General features: G+C 38.0%; 2 protein-coding genes across 2 annotated transcripts; both read right to left on the bottom strand.

Moving 5' to 3' along the window:
• Window positions 1-9: 9 nt before the first annotated feature.
• slc25a10b (solute carrier family 25 member 10b) lies at window positions 10-12281 on the bottom strand. Its single transcript, XM_055204096.2, has 11 exons — window positions 11859-12281; window positions 7181-7300; window positions 5303-5417; window positions 3905-3953; window positions 3764-3805; window positions 3629-3672; window positions 3419-3489; window positions 3255-3347; window positions 3021-3098; window positions 1681-1737; window positions 10-1603 (listed from the first exon to the last, which is right to left on the bottom strand). The coding sequence occupies exons 1-11, from the start codon at window positions 11946-11948 to the stop codon at window positions 1502-1504; spliced, it is 861 nt and encodes a 286-aa protein (XP_055060071.1). The 5' UTR covers window positions 11949-12281; the 3' UTR covers window positions 10-1501.
• Window positions 12282-14151: 1870 nt separating this feature from the next.
• On the bottom strand, window positions 14152-16199 carry cldn31 (claudin 31). Its single transcript, XM_055204097.2, has 2 exons — window positions 16066-16199; window positions 14152-15604 (listed from the first exon to the last, which is right to left on the bottom strand). Exon 2 carries the CDS (start codon window positions 15483-15485, stop codon window positions 14829-14831), a length of 657 nt encoding a protein of 218 aa, XP_055060072.1. The 5' UTR covers window positions 15486-15604; window positions 16066-16199; the 3' UTR covers window positions 14152-14828.
• Window positions 16200-17395: the final 1196 nt, after the last annotated feature.

The following is a 17395-nucleotide window of genomic DNA, read 5'->3' as shown; positions in this document are numbered from 1 at the left end:
TCAATAACCTAAAGTATTGGTATGTTTATTTCCATTCATTTTCTTGTTACACAAAACAAAGCTTAGATATGATGGCTCGGATTGCAGTTCAGATCAGTTTTTGTTTGCATATTTCAATACAAGCTCCACCCAGCTTTCATTGTCAGATTATAGAAAAAGATAACAAATACACAAATGTTCGTACTTATCTGAACATAAATTCACTTGCAAACAAATACGTTGCACACAATTACTGTATAACACAATCGCCCTCTGCTGGCCACCAAAAGAGGCACAAAATGATTCAAGTTTTCAATTGTCATGTTTAGTGTGAACTATCAGCCTGTTTTAGGTGTCTAATATCAATCCAGCTAATACAATGTAGTATTCACTCCAAGTAAAATCTGATATATAGTTTGTTATTATATGCTTAAGCAAATCACTAAGATCAGGTCCAGTTATTTATGACTAAGGTGCAATATTATATTAAATTATAAGGAATTAGTGCAAATTAATTCATCTAATGTCTGTGTCATCGGGGTAGTAAATGAACTACAAGAACATCTGCAAAAATTACAGCATTATTGTCACACCAAACAGGATCCAAATCTGAAATGATTGAAATACGTCAGTGGAAAATTATAAAACAGAAAACTGAACTGAAAACATAGCACCGAGTACAGAAGTTTGACTGGTCATTTACACTGCTAATACACTACTGGATCCCCATATTGTGTGTTTAGACATCTATCACGCAAACTATATGCAGTTTACCATTTCACATTTTCTCTCATACTGCAAATTTTTGGTTGGTGAAGTAAAACTGTTCATTTAAATCCAATGCCTATAAATCAAATATGCACACTCAAATACAGATATGTACCGTTTTTAAATTTTGATGGACATACAAAATAAATTTGGCTTTTCAGTGAGAATCATCTAAGTTCATTCAAAAAGTGAAAATCTTGCCATAATTTATTCACCCTCATAAGTGCTTACTGAAAATAAAATATCTTTATTGCAAAGGAATGTAAAACCTGTTCCCTATGGGCTTTGTGTTGCACTGAGAAAAGTAATCATGAGGGTGATAAAATAAAAACAAAATTTCAATTTTTAAGTGAACTAATTCTTAAAACATCTTGTCACATTACAACAAAAGAATTTAAAAACAATAATCAATCTTAAATCTGTGAACTATTCATTCATAGTCTTAGAATCTTCTTCCTGACACAACACCTACAATCTATATCTCATCATGAAAAGATGAGTAAAAGGCCGATTTAGTTTATTGAGTCTGATCGTTCCTCTCAGCTCCTACTTTCATCCACTGGGACTGGACCTCCTCACATACGCTGTGCTACCAAGCTGATCTCCGTCCCATGAGCAGGAGTGATGTCATCACATTAATGATGTCATAACGATGACTCCTGTGTAATTTGGGAGAGAAAAGAACTTCCAGAAATAACGTTGTTGTCGTCATGAAAATGAATAGCAGCTTTAAGAGGAGGTCCTGCAGACACATTTAGCTGATCACTCTGATCCCAAAGTGTTGCCTCAGCTGCTCCAGGAACACAAACGTCAGGATTGTGTGAGGAATCAAGCGGATCCCGGCCGGAACTAAACCCTGCAATATGATTGGGTGGTGAGAACGAAGCTATTCAAATAATTTCAGACTGAAATAAAACTTCTTGTGTGGCGTACCTTGTAAAAGGCCAGTGGTCCGAGTTTGGCCGTTTCAGACAGGCAATGCACGACACCCTAATGCAGAACACAAAACATTTTTACCAGTCAGATGCTTGTGAAAGATGCAAAAATGAATGATTGATAAAAATGTGTCAGAATGTGAGCTGGTTTAAAGAAAATGACGTTTAACAAACAGGACTTAAGTTTTAGTTAAATTAGGACTTTTAGTAGCTTTTATAAATCTGCCTTAAAAAAACGTCACTGGTGTGCATCTTGAGACAAATTTATATTTTACATCTTTATTTATATATTCAGATACGTCAGGCAAGTAATTTTAAGACACCCCAAACATGCATTTTAGTCTAGAACAAGACTAACAACTGTGGGTTCACACCAGACGTGAGTTCAACGATTAGAGTAGATTACATACAAAGTCAATGCAAAGACACGATCAGACACGTCCACGCGTGGGGCAGTGCGAATGACGCGATATGGGTGGCGCATTTGCCGCGAAAACACGCGCTATTCGCCTCAAACGCATCTTCGCCCAATTTAAAAATATTCAACTCGAGCAAAAAATTCGCATGACACAAAGTTAAATCCCACGACTAATCTAGAGCGAGTAACACGATGCCCCGTGTTTGGTGTGTACGTAGCATTATGTGGCATTCACACCAGAAGCGGTAGAAGCGGCAAGTGTGAATGATTTACATGTTAAATTAATGCAAAGACGCGAATAGGCATCCTCTGGTGCGTTCCACACAAATTGAGCGTTGCCGCGGGATACGCGTGAGTTGAAAAATCTGAACTTTGGCAGATAATCGCGCCGAGTGAATCAGAAGCTTGCTCTAGTGGTGACGTGATTACAGGAAGCGAGCGGAGTCGCAGAAGCCCCTCCCATTATGCAAATTTCCATGGGAATGTCTTGAATAACTAGAACTTCACACGCGAATAAAGTGAGTAAACTCAAAATGTTCAAGCATCCAACTACATGTGAATAGCGAGTTTTTGCCGCCTCTACAGCGTCTGGTGTGAACGCCACATTAAGCCCTGCCTATGAAACCATCTCGACAAGTATTTGAACTTGTAAGGTAAATATTTAATAAGATATGTAGTAGTAATATATATAATATAATATTTAGTATGCAAATATGGCTTAAAATATTGTATAGTTTAAAATAGAATTATTCATTAAAGTCATTTTCATTCAATATTTGTTTGTATATACACTATACAAACTTTTACTTTGATTTATTTTATACAAGTCCAGGTTGATTGTGAATAAATATTGATGCTTGCACTGAAATTTGAACTGATTAAAAATCGAAAAATGTATGTTGTCAATCACAGAAACTCACTCTGTATTCTCCTTTAGAGTTCATTAATCTGGTCTTGATCACATCCAGCGGTTGACAGAGAAACGTCGCACAACCTCCCTGTAGAGAGACACTTGTCACTTGTGTTACATCACTACATCACTGCACAATTACATGTTTCACATGTTCATAACAGGAATTTTGAAAAGAATGTTGTGCAATGACCATCAAAGTGATTGTAATGCAGACTGACCAATCAGAGGCCTTAATACTCACGGCAATAAAACTTGACATGAAGTGAGTAAGTATGTTATCTCCCATGAGTCCTGTGCCCAACACCAGCTGCTTGGCCTGGTCATAACACGCCAGCTGAGAAAGAGAAAGACTGTGAGCATCAACATCATCTCATCAATAATTTCCAGCATGCATTGCTTCCTCACCTGTCCAACTGTGACCAAAGCTCCTCTGCTGGAAGCCATGGTGGCTCCTGAGAACAACCTCCTGATGCCCTCTGACACACACGGAGAGACCAGTAACATGAAATATTTAAAAACATTTTTTATTCAAGATAAAATGTCTTTATTTTAAAGCGTAGTATTCACAAATCATAAACAAATGCACACAAGGACAAAAGGACAGGGTGTTCTTACCTTCCCTCCAGACTCTGTAGAGTCCATCAAGTGCATGTTTATAGCTGTGAGAGAGATAGAGATGATAAATCGCTTTATCAGTGTGTGAACCGTAAGGCTTGTGATGTGTTTAATGTGATGTATTAACACACTCACTTTCTCCTAAGCTCTGCAGGGAGTTTCATATCATTCTGCATCCTGCCGAGATGAACAACACACAGATCAGCTACGCAAACAAGCACATCAGTAACACAACACACAGATAGGTCACACAAACAGAAATGCGACAACTCTTACCGGACGTTAACCATGTCTGCTGGAGTCCCAATGAAACCACCTGTGAATCCTGGAGAATGACAGAAACATAGGAGCATGTGTGAGTGTATTGGGGCCAGATTTACCAAACAGGGCGTTATTAGCACGAGAGTTCAATTTTTTTAAAGTGCAGATGAGCGTAGATTTTTTTGCAGGTGATTTATTTAAATCTCATTTCCCTAATGACCAAGGCAATCTATTAAGAGCAGTGCAAGTTAGCGTAGTGTTCCCAGACCTTAGTTAACTTCATATTCAAGGACCTTTCAAGGACTTTCCAGGTCCAATACCCTCAAATTCAAGGACTAAATGTGGGGACACATTTCAAGTGAGAGCAAGGTTACATCATGTTACCTTTAAAGATACATTCTTAAAGTTCCATTGCAAAGGGAACTTGCGCTGCCTCACTGCGGTGACCAAATTCAACCAATGGTGAGGCTTAACGACAAAGACGGGATGATGCGGGAGCCAAGAAGTATATCGCTATCTGAAATATTGCCAGAGATGGTGTTGGAAGTATGGCAAGGGAGACGCAGCACCTCGTTCCCTTCTCAGGGAACAACAGTTACATATGTAACCCGAGACGTTTTCATGTGTCAAACACAACTATGCAAAAAAGCATTGTGGTATGAATCAACATTGGCATAGAGAAGATAAAAGCATTTAAAGCGAACAGTTTAGCACGTGTGCTTAAAAAGACTAGAATTTTTATGATATTATCCTACACTACACAGGGAATAATATTGATTTTTCCAGAAAACTTCTTGCATAAAATAGAATCAAGTATTTTCAATGACCTGTATCTATGTATATTATTTACAAAAATGCTCCCCCCAGATTTACAAACTTTCAAGGTTTATAAGGACCCGTGGGAACCCTCAGCTTTTTTGGTGTTAAATAACCTTAGAAAATCATGTTGTGTGATATATTTAAATACTCTCCTCTTATTAATTTTGCGTCTGAAAACAAAAACTTCAACAAATGCATATGCAATAAAGGTCAGCCGCCAAAATACTGACAAGCTAATTTTTTATTGCATGTCTTTAGTAAATCCTTATAGCAGATTAATAACACCAAAAGAGGCGCTAGTATATCTGGCCCTTGGTGTGTAGTTTTGTGTGTGACTGTAAATGTCTACTGGCATGAAGTGATTCAATGTATTCTGTATGTACGCAGTGACACACAATGCCACAGGGGATTGTGAGATCGACATTAGAGTTGATCAAGCACTGGACTCAAAAGGATGTGACGAAATGACAGCCGATCACTATGAAATTTACTGAACAGTACATTTTACATGAATTTTACATTTTTAAAACAATAGTTGGCTTTTTATCTCCAGGCTTACGGGCTTTTGCACACGCAAAGCTAGTGTGTATTTACCTCCAAACGCCCCCAGCAAAACTTTTTGATAGAAAGGCATCGGCCCTTGACTGCTGCTGCCCATCATGTCTCTGACTGTTTCATAAATGGCAAACCTGGTGAGAGAATATGACATCTAGAGAGAGAGAGAGAGAGAGAGAAGGAGGAAGAGAAAGATAGAGAGAGATCATTATTAGGCCATGTGTATTTTACCAGTTGTTGCTCAACATGTTTTTTCTTGCATCATGTAAGAAAGTTGCACCACTTGGCAGCTATGCTTGCCACGCCCCCAAGTCTGTCATTTCAGTCATGCAAGACTAAAGTACCATCTACTTCAATGGGTTAAGATGGATAAATTCACAATTAAACAACAATTTCTATCCAACAACCTGACATCAACTGTACTATAACTTTTGTTTCTTATGCACTAAAACATATTGTTGGTCATTTTAGCTTCTGTGCATGGCCACAGGCTGGCAAGCGGCCCACAAGACTCTGTACAGAGCTCCTCCCTTAGTCTTTATCGATTACTGATTGGTTCTTGTAACTGGAAGGCGGAACTCCTGTCACCTTTGGCCATATTGAGAGTTGCATTGTCTCTTATTTATAATAATAAGAGTGCTCAATGTTGCTATCTTTGCCTTCACTCATTGTTATCATTAAAGCCCTTAATCTCATGCTGAACTACGAGATTAACTTTGATCTTAAGATCTTTTGTGTCACGATCAAACACAGACTGATAACAAGGACTTTTAGTCTATGGTGTCATAATAATAAACTAAATCTACTGATATTCTTTATCATGTAATTCAACACTTGAAGAAAATTTGTTTATTTTTTACACATTTTTTGTGTTATGCTTGTGTGTCATTTTGTGTTGATTCTGCGTTAAAGTAAATAAAAGTGACAATACAAAGTTAAAAGTAACACAGATGTGTTGTTTTAATAAAAACTTTGGCCAACACACTTAGTGTATTGTCCCAAAACGAACACTGATTGTGTTGTTTTTTTGAACACATAACACTTTTCAAGCATGAAACCTGTTACATTGTCATCAAATTCACATATATTAACTTTCCCAACAAATCATACTGTAGACATATGGCTCAAACAAAAAAACACAACAAAAATTCCTGAAACCCTTTAAATGAAATGCCTCTAAATAATTTTATTAACTGCATTAGCAGCAATAAAGTTCAATAATATTGGTTAAAGGTGCGGTGTGTAATTTTTAGAAGGATCTCCTGACAGAATTGCAAAATAATATACAAAACTATATTATCAGGGGTGTATAAAGACCTTTCATAATGAACCGTTATGTTTTTATTACCTTAGAATGAGATGTTTTTATCTACTTACACAGAGGGTCCCCTTACATGGAAGTCGCTATTTTGTGCCGCCATGTTTTTACAGAAGCTCTTAACGGACACATTTTTAACCAAAATATCTTCAACTGTGATATGTTTGTTCTTTGGCGGCTACCGTAGCTTCTCTATGCATTTCAAAAGCGAAGGGTGAGCTGTAAACTGAGTTGTCACTAGATGCCACTAAAATTTACACACTGCACCTTTAAGAAAATGCTGTTAAAAATTACCTCCACATAAGCAAAGTATTTGTCAGATCCTCCAAAAATGTAGGGATGGTAGATACATCGATTTAGCGTTATAATGTCATTGAACTGTTTGCACTTTGTTCTCATGTAACATCAGTATGAAATATTTCTGGCAATGTTCCTGCTCGACCGCCAGCATGTAAAGCCGACGTGCTGGAATTTTATCAACATGTGCTGCCTACACATGAGCTCTACATGGAAAAACTGCATTCAATTCCAAGACAAAGATCAGCTGTTGTCTGTAATCATAGCCCATCGTTCCCAGCATTCCCAGTTGTGGGTCTCACCTGTCTGCAGAGTGAAGCACTGAGGCCGTTGTAGAGCGCCAGCACGCCATCGTTCTTCACCACGTGCATCGCCATGCCAACCATCCTCATCTTCACCTCCTGCTGCGTCTGCAGGTGCACCTGTTCAATGAAATCACCATCATTACCACCATCGTCGCAAACAGATGCAGGAGGTAAATCAAAAAGTGACACCACTTAATTCTCATGAAAAAATTCAAAAAGACTCACTAATACATATAATCATTCTGAAGGATCAACTGCTTGTTCTTTAATAGGCAGAAAAACATACTGACACATACAGAAAACACGCACATAAGCTTGTTGTGTTTGGTTAGACAAAAGAAAGCAGGTCAGGCCACTTTTAGAGCTGAGCTGACTAAAGCAGTACAATAAATAAACACAGAGAAAGTTTGTTACATTGGTGTTGATGAATAGCAGAGCTTCACTGTACGAGCATGAATATGTGAAAATGTAAAACTGTGTACATTTAAGCACCAACATGAATCACATATTATTGATAAAAACTCCTGTACTCACTGACAACACAGCACATAACCAAACACACACACACATACACAAACACGTTGAAAGCTCAATGCCAACACAGCACATAACCATGATGATGTTTTTGGCTGTACACTATGCCTTCGTTTAAAGTACTTTAGAAGCAGTAGGGCCGGTGACTTTTCTTTCGAGGGGCCCGAATTCAAAATATGTGTTTGGAGTGTCTGGCTCGTCATGTCAAAATACGTGCCTGCTGCACACACGTCCAAAGGGTTTATGATAAAAGAGAGATGCTCACGTTTACAAAATACTTGCAAGATACCAACTTAACACTAAACTCTGATAACACATGAGATTAAGCGAGTATCTGAGCATCTCTTTAATAATAAACCCCTTCGAAGCGTCTGCAGCAGGCACGTATTTTGACATGACACGTGATGCACATAAGTCCACATAACGTGCCAAACAAATATTTTAACATCCACCAGCCACACACATGACGGGCTAAATATATGTTGTGACAAGCTTGGCATCGTGCATCCTTGATAGTCTTGAGAAGTCAACGGCCGCTACTGTTTAGAAATGAGATAAGGATGATAACAGAATGCTCTCAGCACACATTATACGCTTATTAAATACTTTTGCTTCAAATGTTTAATTCCGGCCTCAGTTCATTCAGAAATACCACTTTGTTGGCAGAATTCATTAGGAGTCTGATTTACAAAAAAATGCAAATTTACAATAAAACGTCAGACCAGACGAACTTAAAGAGTTTTGCTTTGAGCTCTTTATTTGTTATGCATAATATTTAAAATATACAAGTATTTAGGCATACAAGACATATGTACTGCAAATCTGACACTTCATGGTACTGTTTGAAAAGGACTTGACACTTCAGAGCATGCTGGAGTATTGTTTGGTTATGTAATGTCACATTTTCATATCTGTCAGACTTTGGATTTACTTCTGAGGGTCTTTTCATGAGGAACAACAATTTTTAAAAAAGAAACATTTATTGGCCGATGTCGATAACTGCAATGCAAATCGGTCTATCACTAATGACTTATATATTATTATTACTAGGGGTGCACCGATATATCGGCCGATGAAGCTTGCTATGCTTCTCAATGAATTACGATGAAATGCCGCTACATCCAAAAGCCAGGGGGCGCTCTCGTGCAGAAACTCAATATGTGCTGTAGACAAAGAACCATACACATTAGAGCCCGACCGATTTATCGTTTTGCCGATTTTATCGGCCGATATGAGCATGTCGCAGATATATCTGTATCGGCGTATAAGCCGCAGATATGCGCCGATATGAACGTTTGTTACAGAACACAAATGCATTTGAAAGATGTAAGTACTTGTTTGTCCAGCAGAGTGCGCCATACTGGTTGCTAATGGCGACCCAGATCACTCACTGTAGTGACACCATCCAATCCCCCACCCCCTTCACTTCAGTCAGTCAGTCTCTCAGTTCAGGTGGCTGCAGTCACGCAGTGTCTTCTTCACAACATTTTTACACCTGGTATTAAGACGCGCTTTGGTCGATTGGATTATAAATGGACAAGAGAGACGCATTCCCGCTTACATTTGGTGTTTTTAATCCGTCTCTTTGTCGACTTGCGAGTTAAAACGCAAGCGGGAGAAATGACGCGAGACGGAGAAATGACACGTTTAAACTACACGCAGCCGTGCACTTATATAACACTATATGAGATTACTGCTGCTTGTGTTGTTAGTTAACACACTCATTTCAGAGCAATTGATTCAATAAGCTCGCGCAACTCTACACCCTTGCTAAATAAAAGAGGCGGAGCGAAGACGCATTAGTTTTATTAAAGTCTAAAGTTTGCACGGAACCCTGGGTTTGTGTTATAAAAACGTTGTGCACAAGCACAACATTAAACATAGCGTACATTAGTATGTGCTCCGTCAAGCATTGTCTTCGTAACTGTGAGTGGCTAACTAATTGGGGAAGTACACAACTTACTGTAAAGCTAATATTAATCAATGACTTCGTAAGTTTCTCTTTATAACGTTATTCTCGTCAAAACTGCAAATGATTCAAGTTTTATGTATTTTGTTCTCTTTGTGTTTTAAAGTTATTTATAATAAGTCAAGTTTACTTTTTAGTGCACTGATATCCAACTAATTTTGGATAATAAAGTTTATTGTTAACTTCTTGCCTATAGTACATATCTTTGTCACATCAATATAAGTGTTGGATCACCACATTTGTGAGTGATCATTGCATTGCATTGTATTTATTCATAGTATATTATGTTAAAGTATATAGTGTATTCTATGTACAGTACTTTAGTATAATATACTGTAGTATATACTGAACTATAATGTACACATAAAGAATATCGGCCGATATATCGTTATCGGTCTTTTTTTACTCCCTAATATCTGTATCAGCATCGGCCCGAAAAAACGCATATCGGTCGGGCTCTAATACACATGCAGCTATGATGACACGCAGCTCCAGGAAATGGTTTAAGGATATATTTATATTGCTGATCTTCAAATCTTTTCAGGTATTTTCATGATAATAAAGAATATGTATAATTATTAGTTTTGACGAGCGTTGCTTTTTCAAATGCATGTTATAAACGACTCAAACTAACAGTTTGAGTGATTTCAGATCGATAAGGACTTCCTGATCAAAAGCCGTAGTACACGAAATAGCTGTGAATATTATCGGCTGTGCGATTAAGAATAGTTATCGGCCACGTATTATTACTGTATATCTGCATTTATAAGTGCAAGTACTTTGCTCGGCATGGTATAATCATCTCCTAGTAAACAAACAGCTCTGTGAACTTTCACACAAAACACTTCAGGAGATTTAACTATCTGTTCTTGGCAAAAGTTAATGTTTGTGTGGTGTAAACAGGTTTGTGATCTGTGTTTTTTCTTCTGGTTTGGCATGAACACAACAACATCTGAGATAATGCCGACATTTACATTTACAGATAAACGTAAGAGCTCTCAGACTACTTAAGTTAAATTAAAACCATACTACTAACTAGAAGATATACTTTATCTCTCGGATATCCATTCAGTTGTTTAGAAATCTTTGTCCTCTGAAGTCATTTATATAGTGTCTCATTACACATTGGCACTTTTATCCGCCAGATCCTGTTCTTTTACTCATTTCCATTGTGAAACTTTTTATACTACCCCTAAAACACAACTCCAGTGGTCCAGTGAGTCTCATGTGCATGGAGAAGATGAATTCACAACATAATCAAAGTTCACCAAACTGAACTTAACAATGTGCACACAAATGTCTCAACCAAATGTCAAGTGTGTGCTATCTGGACATACGTGCATTTCAAGACACAAGTACTTCAAACTTTCATTTCTCCTTCAAGCACACTTTGAAGTGTTATGGCACGGCACGCTGTGAATATCTTTCTCATAGACAGCATCACTCAGCACAGTATAGACAGTGAAGGTGAATCCTAAAATATCTATGGTCTTTAACACAGCATGCAGTTAGAGAAAGCGTTAGTTTTATGTATGAATGTTAAATACTCCATTGCAGTCTTGGAACATCCATCCAACTGTGTTATATGTGACCAAACAGAGGCGGTATACTGTAGAAAAGCTTTGATATAATCTGGTCTGTAATATAAGTCAGACTATAATGAGGACAAAGGCCTTTAGTGAAACCCTGTATTACTGCCAGGACTGCAGAAGTGACCTCTCTCCTGTTATAATACAATTACACAGCCATTCATTCGGTGCAGTTATAGGGCAACATAAGAGGCTGTACTATCATAGCTACAACTATCATAGTTAAGCTAAGCTTGCTATAGTATAGTACATTTGTGATTGGTTTAAATACAAATACCATATTAAATATATAGCCCAATTTACAAAAATATTGTACTACAGTTAAAAAACATGGTGTTATTAAAAACTACGTATGAATTGTTACTGTAGAAAACCAGTTTGCATCAATACACATAAAAAATACTACAAAGAAAAAAACTATTGTTAAATTTCGCTGGGGTACTGTATAGTAAGTTACCAGTTAATGTTCCGGGTCTTAAATTATTTCGACAATCCCTATACTAGTTACAGCATAGTTTCCCATTAAACCTATAGCTAAACACACATACACACACTTCACGAGACAATCATGTGAGCGTCTCACCTTGACCAAGTCCAGCGGGTGCGTGCAGCACGCGGCTCCGCATGACGCAAGCCCGCCGAAATACCAGCGCGACATTCGTTTCTCCGTCATCTCTCCGGTTGCTGCAAATCTCTCTCCCTTTCTCTCAAAGTGCACTGGCCTGTTCGCTTCTGACAGTGTGTGTGAGGGGGATCGCGTTTGATCTTCAGCTCAGTCGGTGCCGGTAATTCCGATGTGCGCGAGACATTCCGAATGCGAGGACAAACACGCGCTGCAAAGTTCACGCGCAGCCAATTACTCGAGCGGGATCGGGAACGGCCTTCCGGTGCACCTGATCCACCTCCTACCGACGCACACCCATTATAACAAACAAACACAAACCGAGAAAAAAACATGTATTTGAGAGCTCAGCTTTTCTGCAACAGCATGGCTGTGATACACGCTAAACTCTTAAAGAGACAGAACGCTCTGACATAACGGGTGAGTGGTCTGAATAACCGCGCTGTGACTTTAAGAGAACGGTTCCTCAATAACGCAACATTTTGGAGGCGGGTACAATAGATGCGCACTAGTGTTGTGTAAAAATGTTTTAGTGGGTCATTAACAGTATGCTTTAGGCAAACGTGCCATGTTTTCTGAATAGAGCAGTCAAGTGGATTTATTTCTTTTGTCCTTACTCGACACTAGTTGAATGGTATCAAATTAAAGACAGTAATACTGAATCTCTCTCTCTCTCTCTCTCTCTCTCTCTCTCTCTCTCTCTCTCTCTCTCTCTCTTCCTAAAACGTTCCCATAACGTTAGTACTTTGGGTTCCAGAACAATATTTTTCAAGGTTTGGTTTTGGTTAGCCAGGACAGTTTTAGTTTAGTTAAAGTTTTCCTAACGCTAAAATATAACCATTAGAGAACATTATCTATAATTTATTTTTAGGTTATTTAAAAATAACCAACCCCCAACATTATGAGAACGTTATTTTATGGTTCTAAAAAAAACAAAAAATAACCATCAGAGAACAATCTGTATACGTTACTTTTAGGTTATTTAAAAAAATAACCAACCTGCAACGTTATGGGAACGTTATCTTATGGTTGAAAAAACCCAGAAATAACCATCAGAGAACATTCTATATATGTTCTTTTTTGGTTACTAAAAAATAACCAACCTGCAACGTTATAGGAACGTTATTTTATGGTTGAAAAAACCATCATAGAACATTCTATATATGTTATCTACCAACCTACAACGTTATGGGAACGTTATCTTATGGTTGAAAAAACCCCAGAAATAACGATCAGAGAACAATCTGTATACTTTATTTTTAGGTTATTTAAAAAATAACCAACCGGCAACGTTATGGGAACGTTATTTTATGGTTGAAAAAACCCAGAAATAGCCATCAGAGAACATTCTGTATACGTTATTCTTAGGTTATAAAAAATAACCCAATTGCAACGTTATGGTAACATTATTTTATGGTTGCAAAAAAAAACATCAGAACATTCTGTATACGTTATTTAAAAAAATAACCAACCTACAACGTTATGGGAACACTATTGCAAAAATAAAACCTACGAAGAATGTTATTACTTGGTTCCCAAAAAATATTATATTACTTGTTTTTTTCCCACATTCTGTGTTTGCTGGGTAGAACCTCATCCTATTTTAAGGCAGTTTAAACTTTACAAGTGATATTAGTGTTCCCACGTTTGTTGACGTCAGTTTGTGTCACTATTGACTTTTCTGGGACCTTTGACATCTGTCTGTCTGTACCCATTTGTCTGCACGTACACTGCATGTATCTGAACCTACATGTCACAGGCCATGCATGAACTAGAAGTTCAAGCTCTATGTATCCCTATTGCATCCTTCATTAAGGCACTGCACAAAATTGGCAAACTTAAGAGCTTAGTTACATTTTTAAACTTAAAGGTTCATTGTTGATTCTTTTATTCAGGCACAAAGTTCACATATGGAATTAGCAGGCTTGAATTTGCCCGATTGTTCCATCTTGTGGACATTTCAGGCGTTACAGTTTTACTACAGTTTAAGTACTTCCTCCTTACGTTGCCATTGTGATTGTGTCTGTGCATGGTTTGTAAAGGAGGTCTGTGAAACGCAACTCCATATTTTACACTTCCTCCGCCATTATGACATCATGTTCTTCTTGAACACACTGTTCATTGTGTGTGTCATGTATTCTGCTATTGTGTTGTGTGATTGCTGCCAACGCACAACACACACTTACACACCACACGTGCACGTACACTTGGCACATATAAACATGTTCCATATGCAGATCCATGCCACAATGCATTGTTTCATTAGATTTATTAGAGAAATAATACACACTTGAACATATAAATAAATAAATATTTTACAATTGTGAAATGAATAAAGAATAAAACATTCACAAAAAAATCATGAAATGCACCAAACCATAATTAAATAACAGACCTTAAAGTAAACATATTTACATTATTTATAAATGGTCCTGATCTTAATGTGAATAATCCTTTGGTGTATATAATTTATCTGGAACTTAGTTCATCAGTGAAATTATTTTTGACTGATGTCACTTTATGTTTTAACAATTTACATCCAACCTTCTGTTATGCAGAGACCACTTTATATATTTTTATTAAATCATTTTCATATGGATAACATTTATTTTTTTCCTGTTTCAATATTTTTTTTAATGATTTTATACTGAGCATGAAGGGGTAGCCAAACACTGGACCAACTGTCTAACAATGTAAAATTATTAACACACAATATGTTATTAACATATGAACAAACACATATTGTCATTTGTTGATATATTGTTAGTTATTACAAAGAGACACAGATTAATTTGTGCCAAAACTCTATAGAGATTGATCATATTGACTGGATGCACGACAGTTGACATTAACAAAATATGATAGTTGCAGTCTAAATTAAAAAAAAAAAAATGTATGGCCACAGTTTATCCAGAAGTTCCAGCAGCTCCCTTATACAAACACTTTGTCTGGTTTGCTTTCTGTACCTGTGGATGGAGGATTTCCTTTCACCCCTTTTCCAAAAGCAGGCATGGGTGGGACTCCAGGGGAGGCGGAGCCCAAATACAGCACAGCTCCTCCCACTAGCATCAGCACGGTCACACACCATCCCAGGTAAAGGGCAGGTCCGAGTTCACGTTTGAGTGCGGCAGCGACATTCGGGTCATAGAAATCTCGTACCACCACATATGCGGTCCAAGAGATCGGTATAAGGAAGAAGAAAGCAGCCACAAGGAAAAGTATCGCCCCGATTCTCACCAGCCGAGACTTAGACTCTTGTGCATCGCCAAGGCAGCGCGTACACTTCAGGCCGGTGATGATTAGCGGGAGCGCTAGCAGGCAGAGAAGGAGGGACACCACGCAGAGGGTGCGGCACATCTGGGCGGAGCCTGAGAGGGCGAGGCCGGAATCGTAAACTTTACACTGCAGACGGCCCCACTGTGATAGGCAGGTCATCCATAGCCCCTCCCACAACACCTGCGACACCACAAGCTCATCCCCTACAAATGCAGACACTCGCCACCAGGGGGCGGCACAAACCAGGATCTCAAACGCCCACCCTGCTATGACCAGAACCAGACCCAGCATTTGAAGACCAGTGCTTGCCATGGCTACTAAAAATTATATGTGAGGCTCCTCTTGGCTTTAGGGAAGGAAATTTTATTTTATTTGTAAATCTCAAATCAGTTCTTGTGCAAAGTTTTGGTTTGATAATTTGTTGGTTACTCCTTTAAGAAAAACAAAACAAGGTATATTATTACACAAAAATAGGCTAAGTAAACAACTAGCTTGAAAACATATACCACAAAATATATTATGTAATTTATAAGATAAATAAACAAAACAGCATTACCAAACTGTACAATAATAATTGTACCAAGATATACCATTATTACTTTACACTATTTCTATAATAATTATAATAATTATCAAAATTACTACTATTGTAAATTAATATTGTTATAGAAAAGAATGGTTTCATTATAGATGTAGGCATAATTATTATTACAGACATTATGTCTAGAAGTGTCATTTACATCAATATTAATACTTAAATATAGCTTGAGTAGCTTAACATTTTCCCAAAAGATGGTTCATGAAATATCAGCTTTTTCATTTTTGCAATAACATAATAACAAATGAAACTGAGAAAATACAAGCAAAGTAGATGAGTTTTAGAAGTACTTACTGTTGTTTACCAGCATCTGTGTGTGTCTGAGATGATGTGACTGAACTGTGGTCTGTGTTTGTAGAAACACTGGCTTTGTTTCACATGTGGGAGTCGATAAGCATCTGGCCCACTGAGAAAATAATTTCATAATTATGTCCCCACAAACACACACAGAGCAACGGCATGCACTTATGCAAGCGCCTACATACATAAGAGCCACGACCATGCACATATGCAAGCGCCTACGTTTTACACTAATATATTCACTGAAAGTCCACATTTTAACAAATAGACACACACAAAACTTTTATTTGTTTACTCCAAAGCAGCAGGTGGCAGTATGATGCAGTTATATAGAGACAATTCAGTTTTACAAAGAAGAACTCATGACCCAGAAGTGTACACTTGGGTTATAAATGTTATTTTTAGCCACTCCTTAGTTGCATTTTGTTAATCTTGCTATTTTATTAATTTTCGTGTAATTTTCTATCACCTAGCGGTTTATGCACATCAGGACACTTCCCTTACCAGGTACAAGGCATGCATATAACTTATAACTCCAACATAAGTTTGACAAAACCATTTGGCGATATTTGTGACAGTCTAACATGCTACAACCTCCCCTCAGGCAGTAGGTATGGAGGAGGACTTATCAAATTCAGACACAACTGTTGCAACAGGAATATTAGACTATTTAATGTGTGTGGTTGGGATAGCCGGGGCTTTGAGTGCCATTGGGATTTCAATCCTCTTACTGCTATTCAGCTGTGCCGTTGCTTATGGAGCTTTAGGAGAAACTGGTCTGTCATTAGTATGGATGGGACTTGAGTCTGTTGGGGTAACTGGACTCAGTCTTGCTGTTGTTGCATTAGCAGTTGTTGGACATCTGGCCGCAGACGCAGCTGTAAGTTGGGTGGAGGTAGAGGGTAAAGCTGGAGGAGTCTTGGCAACAATAGCTGGAGCGACTGTAGCACCTACTGTATAATGTTAACATTCGTAGCAGCTCTTATAGCTGAGACGATCAGAAAACAAGTGGAAACAGCAGTCAGACAAATCTCTGCTCTGATCGGCTTGATGGAGGGCTGGGAATTTCTGTCTGACATGGGAATATCAGTGGAGACGCTGATGGTTGGGGTTGCAATGGCTGCACTGATGGATGCTGCAGTGAGCACATTACCTTTCAGCTTTCTTGCAGGAGCAGGTTTGGTGTTCTTCATAAACTCTTCCAAGAGAAGAAACAGGAGAGGTGGAGGAAGAAACAGAATGGATGAGGAGGATGAAGATGTCCCCCCAGATAGCATGCAACCATTGAAACAATGTTAAAAATCGTTGATTTGTCAATGTTAAT

The sequence above is a fragment of the Misgurnus anguillicaudatus genome, chromosome 3, assembly GCF_027580225.2.
Source record: "Misgurnus anguillicaudatus chromosome 3, ASM2758022v2, whole genome shotgun sequence".
In the NCBI taxonomy this organism is placed as follows: domain Eukaryota; kingdom Metazoa; phylum Chordata; class Actinopteri; order Cypriniformes; family Cobitidae; genus Misgurnus; species Misgurnus anguillicaudatus.
This window is presented reverse-complemented; position numbering and strand designations above follow the sequence as displayed.